The sequence below is a fragment of the Rhinoraja longicauda genome, chromosome 15 (assembly GCF_053455715.1).
Source record: "Rhinoraja longicauda isolate Sanriku21f chromosome 15, sRhiLon1.1, whole genome shotgun sequence".
Taxonomy (NCBI): Eukaryota; Metazoa; Chordata; class Chondrichthyes; order Rajiformes; family Arhynchobatidae; genus Rhinoraja; species Rhinoraja longicauda.
The window spans coordinates 47656649-47670359 of NC_135967.1; the positions used below are offsets into that span (position 1 = coordinate 47656649).

A 13711-nucleotide genomic window follows, 5' to 3' on the forward strand; every position below is an offset into this window, starting at 1 on the left:
ATGGATAGGGTGGGAGTGTAGGGCTCTAGCTAAATGCTAGTGATCATAGTCAATGGGATATGATAAGATTGGGATGCCCACAACAATTTTGGATGAGGTCAAGCTTCATGGCAAGGAGAAAGTAAACAAATGATCAGGCCTTCATTGGAGCTTTGAGGTATAAAGATGTAGGCTTTTAAAAAAGCTGAAGCAAAGGTAAAAGTGGTCAGCCATGGTAGGTGTAGAAGTGAGAATGATGGTTAAGGAGATTACATATGACACCAAAATTGAAATTCTAATTCAGTTTCAGGCTGTGAATGGGAAAAGAATTGGGTCGATGAGTAAGAAATTATGTTAATACTGCAGATCATAGAGAATATCATACATTTGAACAAGTTTTTACTGGATAACAGATTAGAGGCAATGTGTGGTTTGTTAGAGTGGAGGCAACCAATATATAATGTGGAAACTAATGGTGCTTTTTCGATTACGCAAATACTTATTTAAGTTATTGGTAACAATAGACTTGAAGGTAGGAGTTTCACAAAGTAAGAAGAATCCATGGGTGTCTCAGAGACAAATTGAGAAGTCAATAGTTTGCTGGGAATACAGTTGAGGAAGCTGAGGATGGATCTGGAGAAAAGGATGCGCTTGAAGATAGTTATTTTGTTTGTTTAATTCTCTCCATATTTGATATTATCTCAAAAATTGTTCTAATTCTTTAAAAATATGGAAGCAATTCAGACAATCCTTTGATATTTGTAAATCTCAATACTCGCTCCCATTGTAAAGAACCGTGCATTCCTGCCACCTTCGCCATGTGTCTCATTCAGTGCTTGCCTCAATCATGGGGTCTGTTCATTTAAAGACATGTTTATAAATGGTTTGTTTACATCTTTTGCGAAGATTGTTCAGAAATTCAATATCTCTAGGTCACACTTCTTTAGGTATATGCGAATCCACAGCTTCATATCTTCTAATATCACTCAATTCTCTTCACAGCCCTCAGACACACTCCTGGACTCAATCAATGACATCACGTCATCCAGAAAGGGAAAGATAGGTGACATATATTCTTTATTAACAAGAGAAAATATGACAAGTCTTAACTCCCTAAAAGAGCAATGGGAAGGGGATCTGGGTATGGAAATTTCAGGTTATGGTTATGGTTTAGAGTCTTTGATATGTGTCTATGTAATTAGGGGTGGAATTGAAGTATTGGAATGGTCCCTGATATGTCTTAACATTCCCATTTTTCTGCTTCCTTCTTGTCTGTTTTTATGCATGTTAGCGCCCTAGATAATATGGTGTACTGCTTTAAACCTCTAATAATTTATCTTTTTTTTTAATGTATTTATTTTTATCTTTAACTATGATTATTTTACATCATTTGTATGTTTATGTTTATTTATTTACTTATTTTCCTTGCATAACTTAAGTTGTATACCCTCTGAATGGTATTGTGGGTAGGGGGTGGTGGGTGGGGGGGATATTTATCAGTCCAAATGTGTTCATGCATTGAATTGTTAAAGGTGTATTAACAAAAATTCAGAAATAAACTTTGTTCAAATAAAAAATGTTCAATGTTTTTTTCATTCTCTATCTCATTTCAAATAAACACAAATGTGTTAAAATGTGATTGAATTTCCTTCTCCACTTTAAATCAATGGAATGTATTTGGCACACCACAGCACATGCATTATCTAAATGAAACCAGCATAATTTAAATTAATTAACATTCCTTTTAGAAATATGCGTGATTAAACCAATGGCAGTATTATTACATCTATAATTTTATTATAGTTCGAATGAGAAAAGTAAATATTTCACTTGTGCCTCTTCACTATCTGCATGTCTTTAAAAATATACAGTTGATTAGCTTCTTAACTTCACCAAAACTGCCCTGAAAGGCTGGTAAGGAAAACCTGAAGCAATGTTTTAATACCAATTAAATCCAATTAAATAAACATTGACCTTGTAAGATTGGCACAGCTTTCCACACTGCAACAGGTCCAAGGCTAGCAAATTGTCCAAAGGAGCACTCCAAGAAAAAGAGAGGCATCCCAGCGAACGCCAGCATGATAACATAGGGAATAAGAAATGATCCTAGAAGTTGAAAAAGATTTTGTGGATATTAGAATAGGCAGGTTATTTCATGATGTTTTTCAATGAACATTAAATATTAGATTACTTATTAACACTGGAACTAACCTCTAATGACACTTTCAAGTTTACTAAGCTCGTGAATACAAACAAAACTACCCGGCGAATACTCGGGCTTTTGTTCTATCTATCTATCTATCTAGAGATATTACTAAAACTCTTATCTTGTTCTGTTTGTTTATTTCTTTGTGCCATTTCTTTGTGCGGTTGTTTGTGCGCTTTTCATCCACAAAAAAAGGCACACGAAATAAAACGGTACACGATAACTCGATAATTTTAGCACCACCTTACTCACTCACATTAGTCTTATATTTTTAAAGTTAGAGAGAATTTTAATTAAAAATTACCTTATTAAACTGATGCTTGCCATGTTCAGCATATGACGCCACAATGGGACCTGCCCAAGTGAGGGAGGGGGGTCCCACGATGACCGCCGGGTAAGGGAGCCGCCAGAGTGACGGGAGTTGCAGCCAATGAGGGGGGGGGGCGCTAATTTTAATAGAAGCGCTCCCCCTCCCTCCCCGCCGGGAGGACCAGCGCCCCTCCCTCACCCGCTCCCCTCCCCCGGCCGGGAGGACGAGCTGCGTTTTCGACGTCAGTCCGTGCGTATGCAGTTGGGGCCCGTCCATCTATTACAGATGCTCCCCGACTTAGTAGGGGAGGAGCAGGGTTGAGGGAGGATGGAGTGGGTGAGTGGCGGGGGAGTGGGAGATAAGGGGGATTGAGGGAGGATGGAATGGGTGAGAGGGGGGAGGAGGGGAATGGGGGAGGAGGGGAATGGGAGAGGAGGGGAATGGGGGAGGAGGGGAATGGGGGAGGAGGGGAATGGGGGAGGAGGGGAATGGGGAGGAGGGGAATGGGGGAGGAGGGGAATGGGGGAGGAGGGGAGGGTGCTAGACCAATGCAGGAGAGGTTTGGGGGGTTGAGGGGGGATGGAGTGGGTGAGGGAGGGGGGCATAAGGGGGGGTTGAGGAGGGAGGTTGAGGGGGGATCGAGTGCGTGAGTGGGGGGAGGGGAGGAGGGGGGTTCAGGGGGGATCGAATGGGTGAGTGGGGGGGGGAGGTTAAAGGGGGGTTGAGGGGTATGTGGTGAGAGAGTGGGAGGGGGAGTGGGGGAGGAGAGGTTGCTGGATCAATGCAGGAGAGGTTTGGGGCCAATGAGTAGGAGGGGGCTGCTGAGCCCACGAGCTGCCGCTAACTTTAATAGATGCGCTGCCCCCCTGCCAGGAGGGCCGGAGCCTGCCCTGGCGTGCCCCCGCGCCTGCCCCTCTCGTGGTGCAACGCGGAGGCAGAGGGTCCAACAAGATGGCCGTCGACGCTGTTTGCCGATGATCGCGCCATGCTGCAGGAGAGGCTTTAGGTCCACGGCTCGCTCTGGCTGCAGCGCTGGCGACACGGGGCCAAGGTGTGTAGCTCCCTCTCCCTTTCCCTGTCCCCCCTCGCACCCACAGCCCCGGGGGACACTCCCCGCCCGGCAACGGGCTTCGTCAGTTGGAGAGGGTTTCCAGGCCTGCAGGATCTTCAGTTGGGGGAGGGTTGCCCCAGGAAAGGCCTGCAGGAGAGATTTGGACCCAATGGGTTCACCTCAGTTTAGTTGCATTTCTCAAAACAAACCGGGTTAATTTACTTGAGGGTCTCAGATGACATCTGGCACAAAGTAACTGTGTTATATCAACATAGTTAAATAGAAAGATATTGCAATGGAGTCAGTGCTGGACCTGCAAATTCAAAATATACTCCCTCTGGAAAGCTACTGGAGATTTTTCACAAAGAGATGAAGAAAATATAATTATTGCTGAAGCCACTTCTTTTGAAGGTGTAGAAATTAAAACATGAATGATTTCAGATAAGATGACCAAATTCATATTAGCAGGCATTGTGAACAACAAGATATAAACATGAGAAAAACTATAATTCAGCAATGTTTATATCTAATATAAAGCCATTGACTCCCAAAGATATGCTGTAGATACCTCCTGCCACCATGTCTCCTGGGAAATTACATCCCTTTCATTCAGTTTCTCAGTCTCCACTGCATTTATTCTCAAGATGAGGTTTTTCATTTCCCTTTCTTCATTTCCCTCCCCCGTCCATTGCCTAGATTTGTTAACGTCCCCCATCTGGTTCCATCTCGTCATCACTGACACACCTGGATTTCCTGTTCCTTGGCCAACCCTTCCTATTCCCTTCTCCATCTGCCCACCATCTCTCCTTCATTGGGTTCCACTTTTCACCTTCATAATGTCTTTACCTTCCCCCTCCTTTCCCTCCCACAAGGCTCCTTATGTCCCACTCTTTTTCTTACTTGTTTCTACTTTTTACCTGCAAGTCTCTTTCCCTAAACTTTTCCTCCCCCTCCCTCACTGGCTCCATCTGCCCATCATCCTCCACTTCACCTGCCATGTACCAACCCCTCTACCTCTCAATCCTGATGCAGAGTCTCAACCTGAAACATCAACCATCTGTGTCGGAAAGAACTGCAGATGCAGTTTAAATCAAAGGTAGACACAAAATGCTGGAGTAACTCAGCAGCTCTCTGGGGTTGAGACCCTTCTTCAGACTTCAACCATCTGTTTGCCTCCACATATGCTGCTTGACTTACTGAGTTCCTCCAATACGACTGACAATAGACAATAGGTGCAGGAGGAGGCCATTCAAGCCAGCACCGCCATTCAATGTGATCATGGCTGATCATTCTCAATCAGTACCCCGTTCCTGCCTTCTCCCCATACCCCCTGACTCCGCTATCCTTAAGAGCTCTATCTAGCTCTCTCTTGAATGCATTCAGAGAATTGGCCTCCACTGCCTTCTGAGGCAGAGAATTCCACAGATTCACAACTCTCTGACTGAAAAAGTTTTTCCTCATCTCAGTTCTAAATGGCCTACCCCTTATTCTTAAACTGTGGCCCCTTGTTCTGGACTCCACCAACATTGGGAACATGTTTCCTGCCTCTAACGTGTCCAACCCCTTAATAATCTGGATGCCTGTGACTCAGGGGTCGGTGCTGGACCCATTACTGTTTGTCATCGACATCAATGATTTGAATGAGAACATACAGGGCAAGATTAGCATGTTTGCTGATGATACAAAAGTGGGTGGTTTTGCAGATAGTGAAGATGGTTGTGAAAGATTGCAGCAGGTTCTTGATCAATCGGCCAGATGAGCTGAGGAATGGTTGAAGGAATTTAATACAGAGAAATGTGAGGTGTTGCATTTTGGAACATAGAACAATGGTAGGACCTACACAGTGAATGGTAGGTCTCTGGGGAGTGTTGTAGAGCTGAGGGATCTAGGAATGTAGGTTGAGAATAGAATGGAATAGAATAGAATAGAATGGAATAGCCTTTATTGTCATCCAAAAACATGTTTTTGGACGAAATTACGTTACCCACAGTCAACAATGAGAAGCAATAAAAAGAAAGCAATAAAACCCACAATCACAAAACCAACATAAAACAAAAAAACATCCATCACAGTGAGTCTCCTCCAGTCACCTCCTCACTGTGATGGAAGGCCAGAATGTCTTTGTCTTCCCTGCCGTCTTCTCCCGCGGTCAGGCAGTCGAACTTGCCACGTCGGGGCGGTCAGGGCTCACGACATTGAAGCCCCCGCTGAGCGATGGAAAATTCCGCAGCCTATTCCAGGCCACGCCGGACGGTGAAAGGACCGCAGCGGGCCGACCCAAGCCCTGCGATTCGGGGCGGGCAAAGACGCTGCCGCTGCTGGAGCTCCCGAAGTCAGCCCCCACCCAGGGACCTGCGAGCTTCCGACGTCCACAGGACCCGCGGCCCACGGCCAAAGCCTCCGAGGCCTCCAAAGGCGAGTCGCAGCCGCACTTGCAGCGCCACCATAGCCTCCGAACACAGCCAGCTCCGCAGGTGGTGAGTACAGTCCGGCTCTGTGAACCAGAGCCCCAAGTGCATGGTTCCTTGAAGGTCGAGTCGCAGGTAGATAAGGTGGTCAAAAATACTTTTGGCGCATTGGCCTTCATCAGTCAGAGTATTGAGTATAGAAGTTGGAAGATCATGTTGCAGTTGTGTAAGACGTTGGTGAGACCGCATTTCGAGTATTGTGTTCAGTTCTGGGCACAATGTTATAGGAAAGATATTGCCAAGCTTGGAAGGGTTCAGAGAAGATTTACAAGGATGTTGCCAGGACTAGAGGGTCTGAGCTGTAGGGAGAGGTTAAGTAGGCTGGGCCTCTATTCCTTGGAGCACAGGAGGATGAGAGGTGATCTTATAGAGGTATATAAAATCGTTAGAGGAATAGATCAGGTAGATGCGCAGAATCTCTTGCCCAGAGTAGGGGAATCGAGGACCAGAGGACATAGGTTCAAGGTGAAGGGGAAAAGATTTAATAGGAATCTGAGGGGTAATTTTTTCACACAAAGGGTAGTGGGTGTATGGAACAAGCTGCCAGAGGAGGTAGTTGAGGCTGTGACTATCCCAACGTTGAAGAAACGGTTAGACAGGTATATGGATAGGACAAGTTTGGAGGGATATGGACCAAGCGCAGGCAGGTGGGACTAGTGTAGCTGGGACATGTTGGCCGGTGTGGGCAAGTTGGGCTGAAGGGCTTGTTTCCACTGTATCACTCTATGACTCTCTAATAATTATAGTTTTGAGGCAGATTTGTTTATTCTGTTAGTTTGAGTGACAGAATAGAGATGGTTTTAAGGTACCTGATATACGTATTTATTTACTAAAAGAAGCAAATAGAATTAGATCTAGCCCTGCATCCTGTGAGTTTTTATGTGGCAAAACCTGCTTTGAAATTGAACATGGCACACATCAAATGTAGTGGTTTATACTTCTGAATGGTTTCCTAGTAACTTAAGGAATGTGTTTTGTGTTGAAAGGAGGCTTTTGTGAATGGTTTTCATTGTAATTTAGAGGAATCTTCCAATCATTCTCATTTCTTCAACAAATTTAGTGCAAAAAGCTTCTTGGATGTGGACACTTGATCTAAAGGAATGTGGATATGTGAGCTTTTAAGTGAATGTTTCTTTAGTAATCTTACAGACATCCTGTAATCTGATTCCAAAAGGTGGGGTTTAAATCTGATTTGAACATTGGAGGAACTATGCCATCATTACTGCATGTACCACATAATTGGGGAAAGTCAATATTTAAAACCAATTACAGTGATGAGATGATTAAAAACGAACATAAGTTCTGTCTGAAGTAAAAGACGGTACATTGTGTCATCGACAACATAAGTTGAATTTCCTCTGATTTCCAAGGCCTGAATATCAGATTCATTCTTAAGACAATTACTGTTTTCAAGAAATAACTAATCTTTATTGATTACTTTGGAATACTCAAACCAGGGCAGTATGATCACAGTGAATGGCAGTGCCCTGGGGAGTGTCGTAGAGCAGAGGGATCGAGGAGTACAGATACATTGTTCATTGAAAATGGTGTCATAGGGTGGTCAAGAAGGCTTTTGGTACATTTTGGCTTCATCTGTCAGGGTATGGAGTGAAGATGTCGGGATATTATGTTACAGTTGTCCAAGATGTTGGTGTGCCACATTTGGAGTATTGCTTTTGGTTTTGTCACCCTGCTATAGGAAGGATATTGTTAAGGTGGAAAGAGTGCAGAGATGATTCACAAGGATGTTGCTAGGACTCGAGGGCCTAAGCTATAGGAAGAGGTTGGGCAGGCTGAGACTTTATTCATTGGAGCGCAGGAGACTGAAGGGTAATATTGTAGAGATGTATAAAATCAAGATGAAAATAGATCGCTTGAATGCAGAGTTTTTTACCCAGAGTTGGGGAATCAAGAACCAGAGAACGTGGGTTTAAGGTGAGAGAGGAAAGATTTAATGGGATACTGAGGGGCAACGTTTGACACAGAGTGTGGTGACTATATGGAATGAGCTGCCAGAGGAGGTATTTGAGGCAGGTACTGTAATGACATTTTAAAAACATTTGGATAGGGTCATGGATCGGAAAGAGTAAGAGGGGTGTGGGCCAAACACAGGCAGGTGTAGATGGGGCATCTTGACCCATGATTCTACCTACAAACCTCTTAAAATGCCACTAACTGCTGCCTGCAGCATGTTCCTGGTGCCAACTGCTCTGCGTAACAAGAAACTTGCACTGTACATTTCATTTAAAATTTCTTCCTCTCACACTAAAGGTATGCCCTCTAGGATTTGACATTTCCACACTGGGCAAAAAGATTCTGACTGTCTACCTATGCCTCTCACAATTTTATTAAAAACTTCAATCAGACCTCCAACCTTCGACTCTCCAGAGAAAACAATCCAAGTTTGTCCAACCTCTTGTAGCTAATAGCCTCTAATCTGGGAAGGATCCTGTAAACATCCCCTGCACCCTCTGCGAAACCCCCACTTTATTCCCATAATATGGCTGCCAGAATTGCACACAAAACTGTACTCCAAATGTGGCATAACCTAAGTTTTATAAAGCTGTGCAACATGCCTTTTTGATTTTATACTCAACTAGACTGAGGTGGACCCATGGGTCCAAATCTCTCCTGTGGGCCTCTCCTGGGGCAACCCTCCTACAACTTACGATCGTGTGGGCCCGACAATGAAGCCCATTGCCGGGCGGGGAGTGCCCCCAGGGCCGTGGGCGGGCGAGGGGCGACAGGGAAGAGGAGAGGGAGCCACTCACCTCAGCCCTGTGCCACCAGCGCTGCAGCCAGAGCGAGCGGTGGACCCGAAGCCTCTCCTGCAGCACCGTGGCGATCAGAGACAAACGGCGGCGACGGCCATGTTGTTGGACCCTCTGCCGCCGCGCTGCACCACGGGACCATCTGCCGCCGTGCTGCATTTCCAGCACTCCCCCCCCCCCCTCCCCACCTTCTCCCTCCTCCCTCCCCCTCCTCCCCCTCCCTCCCTCCCCCCCACCCTACCCCCCCACCCTTCCTCCCCCCTCCCTCCCTCCCCCCCTGATTTATATCCTGCTGTAAAATAGACACAAAATGCTGAAGTAGCTCAGCGGGTTAGGCAGCATCTCTGGGGAAAAGGAATAGGTGATATTTCGGGTTGAGACCCTTCCTCAGACTGTATCCTGCTGCATCCCTTTCTCTCGTTACCCTCTTGTTCTTAATGTACCTATATAATGCTGTGGGATTTTCTTTAATTCCATTTGCCAAGGACTTTTCATGACCCCTTTTGGCCCTCCTAATTTCCTGTTTGGGTTCTTTCCTACCCTCTTTATGTTCCTCTGATTTCATCTTCCTAAACCTTACATATGTTTCCTTTTTCCTTTTGACCAAATATCTGAACTGTCTCCTCATCCAAGATTCCCTTGCAAACCTTGCCATTCTTTCTTACTAGAGCATGCCAGTCCTGAACGCTGATCAGCAGATCTTTAAATGATTCCAACATATCAGATGTGAACTTAGCAATAACAACTACACCCAATTTACTCCTGAGCTCGACCTCCATTGTCAGAGTGAAGCCCAGCGCAATTTGGAGGAACAGCGCCTCATATTTTGCTTCGGCAGCTTACACCCCAGCGGTATGAACATTGACTTCTCTAACCAAAAAAAACCTTGCTTTCCCTCTATTTCCATCCCCTCCCCCTTCTCCCCATTCTTCGATCAGTCCTACTGTCTCCAACTACATTTTATCTGTTTGCTTTGTTATTACCTTCTCCCAACTAACAATGATCTATGGTAGACACAAAATGCTGGAGTAACTCAGCAGGACAGGCAGCATCTCTGGAGAGTAGGAATGGGTGACGTTTTGTGTCAAGACCCTTCTTCAGACTGATGTCACGGGTGAGGGAGATATATAGATAAGGAAGAGTAAGGTGTGAAAACAGGAAAAAGGGAATGGAGATCAAGGAACATTTAGAATAGATTATTGGTAGCTGGGAGAAGGTAACAACAAAGCAAACAGATAATATGTAGTCGGTGACAGTAAGACTGGTCGGAGAACTGAGAAGGGGGAGGGGGATGGAGAGAGAGGGAAAGCAGGGGTTACTTGAAGTTCATACCGCTGGGGTGTAAGCTGCCCAAGTGAAATATGAGGTACTGTTCCTCCAATTTGTGCATGAGCCTCACTCTGATAATGTAGGAGGCCCAGGACAGAAAGGTCAGTGTTACTCTCCTGAGCTCCTGCCAAATTATGTTGTAATTTGCCCTTCTCCAATTTAATACTTTCCCCCAAGGTCCAGACCTACAATTATTCATAACTATCTGAAAATGTATTCAGTTGTGATCATTGTTACCAAAATGCTCTCACACTGAAATGCAAGTGGCCTGGCCAGACTCCTTTCTCAATACAAGTACCTCTTTTGGCCCCTCCTCTCGCTGGACTTTCCACACACTGTTTTAAGAAACACTCTTGAATGCACCCAACAAATATTGCCGCATCCAAGTCTCATGTGGCAAGCAAACCCCAGTCAATATAGGGGAAAACAATTAAAACCCCTATTGCTTTTACATCTTTCCATAATTTGTGTACATATCTGTTCCTGAATCTGGGTCTGAAGAAGGGTCCGACCTGAAACGTCATTGTCTACCTTGTCTTTGTCTTCCAGGGATGCTATCTGACCCGCTGAGTTATTACAACACTTTGTATTTTACACAAGATTCCATCATCTGCAGTTCCCTGTGTCTACATATCTGTTCCTCTATTTGGGGCTAGAGTATAATCCCATCAGAGAGATTGTACCATTCTTATGTTTGCGCTTCACCTATATTGTTTCAGTGCATTAATGCTCCAATATATGTTCTCTGTGTGCAGCTGTGACATACTCCCTGATTAGTAAAGGGCCGGTCCCATTTTGGGCGATTTTAAGGCGACTGCCGGCGACTAGGCTGTTGCCGACAGTTCGCCGGGTATCACGGGCATGATCGTGAGGAGTTTTCGAAGAATCGTAGTGGATCTCAGCGCGTCGCTGAGAAATCATCTGCAGTGAAATTTCTCGGCGACAGCTGGCTAGTCGCCAAGTATCATTGCTTATTGCGGGCGCTGTCGCCTGCTGACCCCAGGTTTGCTAGGTTCTCTTACATGCATTTAGAAGCACATTATATTAAAATAAGTAAAGTCATTTCAAATACCATAAAATGCTTGTGTTTAACCAATTTATTTACCGTCAGGACATTTGACAGGTAGATTGGAGGCGACAGTTTGACGGTCAGGTAAGCGTGGGAATTCCGCGATGTTTATGGCCATCAGCCATTACATTTAAAGTGGGCTCCCATCCCAGATATGCAACTCAGAAACCAGATATGCATCTCCCGTACATTTTCAAAGAATGCCCACACACTTTTCACAAAAATCCACTTAACCACTTTTAAAATTATTTTTTTAAATACAGCTATTAGTAAACTGGACGTAAATCCAGTTTATGCCTTGTTACAGTGATGCTTGGTTTTTAAGTAACCCATACAAGATGTTATAGTTCAAAACTCTCAAGTACTTACCGACTTGTCAGTGATTTCAGCGAAAATTAGGACGCCGGAGAAACATTGACAGCGTGGAAATTTCGCGATGTTTCCGAAGACGGTGTAATCTCGACCTGACTCGGCATTGTCGTGGTCATTGTCGTCGGGTAAAAGAAAAGTTCGGCGATCTGCTACGACTTTGACAGTCGCCGGCAGTCGCCTTAAAATCGCCTAAAGTGGGACAGGCCCTTAAGGTATCTCCTCTACCTCTGGAGAAAAGGAATAGGTGACTTTTAGGGTCGAGACCCTTCTTCAGACTGAGAATCAGGGGAAAGGGAAATGTTTCCCTCTTTTCCCTTTTCCCTGACTCTCAGTCTGAAGAAGGGTCTGAACTGGAAATGTCACCCATCCCTTTTTTGACCTGCTGAGTTACTCCAGTTTCTTTGTACTTATCTTCAGTTTAAACCAGCATCTGCAGTTCTTTCCTGCACAACTCCTCCACCTCATTTATCTCCCACTCTATTATGTCTGAAGCATCGAAACCCTGGAACATAGAGCCTTCCTGTCCCTCTCCCAAAACAATCACCAGGGAAATTTCCACCTTGCGAAATATATTGAACAAAATACTCACTGATTGAACAACATATTTTTTTCTAACCCGGAACAATGAACAACACTTTTGTAATTTTGTTTCTTGACTTCTAATATGGTGAGGTTGCTATGGGCATTTGCCACAAATAGGTATGAGCCCCTACATCTGGCCTCAGGAGTGATTTAGGAAATTGACAGCTCAGAATTCCAAATGCTCTGCAATGTGACATGCCTAATAAGAAGGGTCTCGACCCGAAATGTCATGCATTCCTTCTCTCCAGAGATGCTGCCTGACCCACTGAGTTACTCCTGCATTTTGTATCTACCTTCGATTTAAACCAGCATCTGCAGTTTTCTTTCCTGCCTAATATATATGTTCTTGTATCAAAGCAATAATGTTTAAAAAGATATTTAGAACTAAATAATAATTTTTACACACACTTCAAAGTTGATCACTTTGGCTTTAAATAGCATGTATTTGATATTTATTAATTTTAGTTAGCATCAAAACCCTCTAAATGGGGTTGTGATCGGTGTCAATCATTTGGGAGAATTTTCACTCTAAATATTCCTAGAGGTTATTGGTTTACCTCTGGAAGGAGCTGTTAGAAAAAAATCATTATAAATTTCCATTTTACATCTGCACATGAAAATGATTCCAAGACCCAAAATGGAATTTCAAATTTCAACAGAGTTAATCATTCAATCCTTTGTTAGCTCAATAATGCTCAGCCATGGCCTCTTTACCCATTGCTAGATCTCTGGTTCATGGAATTTAATATTATTTACCAATCAATAAACATTATTTACTTCTTTTCCACCCTTGCACATTGGATTTTGTACAGTACCTCCTCCATTTTTGTATGCCAGATAAGGGAATCGCCAGACGTTGCCCAGACCCACAGCATAGCCGATCATTGAGAGTAAGTACTCAGCCTTCGAAGACCAGTTGCCTCGCTCCAAATTCTCGTCGCCATCAGAGACATGGTCATCAGTGGCTGCCTGGACAAAGAAAGGAAATAGCTGAACCTGAAGTTCGACTTTGTTGGGGTCTAGATTTCACATAAGAAGTAGAATTTAAATACACTATGCAAAAGCAAGCTGCTGTTCATTATACCTTATTTCAGCTTTGACCTTAAATACAACAGAAAACCTCTGCAATTAACAACAGTTAAATTAACAGTACAAGATTTCATGTGAGTTTCTCCACATTTTGATAAAATACTTACAGTGTTCTCTGGAATAGGTGTTTGGATAGTGTTTTGTGAGCAACCAGGTAAAGTCAATTCCTCCTTGTTCATTGTTGGACTGTGAATGTTCCACTTGCTGAGAGATTTGATTAAACACACCCAGGCGACAGCGCCTTTATCTAAAAATCTTTTTGTTTTCCTGCTCCGGGACCTGTTAACAGACTACTGAGCTCCGCCTCAGTAAAACGTCTTTGACAGTCAGAACCCAGTCTCTTTTATGCAACTTAAAAGGGGTGTAGCTCTATTCACTTAGGTCATGATGACATCCAAGCTTCCAGAGTATTTCTATCATTAGTAGTTTGATTTGTCAGACCAACATTTTTTCATTGTTGGTTATTTGCATTTGTTTCAGAATAC

General features: G+C 44.1%; 1 protein-coding gene across 1 annotated transcript in view; it reads right to left on the minus strand.

Moving 5' to 3' along the window:
* The window catches only part of LOC144600709 (sodium- and chloride-dependent neutral and basic amino acid transporter B(0+)-like), a 40690-nt gene extending 27179 nt beyond the window's left edge, over positions 1 to 13511 (minus strand). The window contains exons 1-3 of the mRNA XM_078412619.1: positions 13334 to 13511; positions 12953 to 13106; positions 1954 to 2085 (exon numbers count right to left, since the gene is read on the minus strand). Coding sequence (XP_078268745.1) covers positions 1954 to 2085; positions 12953 to 13106; positions 13334 to 13405 — 358 coding nt within the window. The 5' untranslated portion in view covers positions 13406 to 13511. The remainder of the gene's footprint in view (positions 1 to 1953; positions 2086 to 12952; positions 13107 to 13333) is intronic.
* Positions 13512 to 13711: the final 200 nt, after the last annotated feature.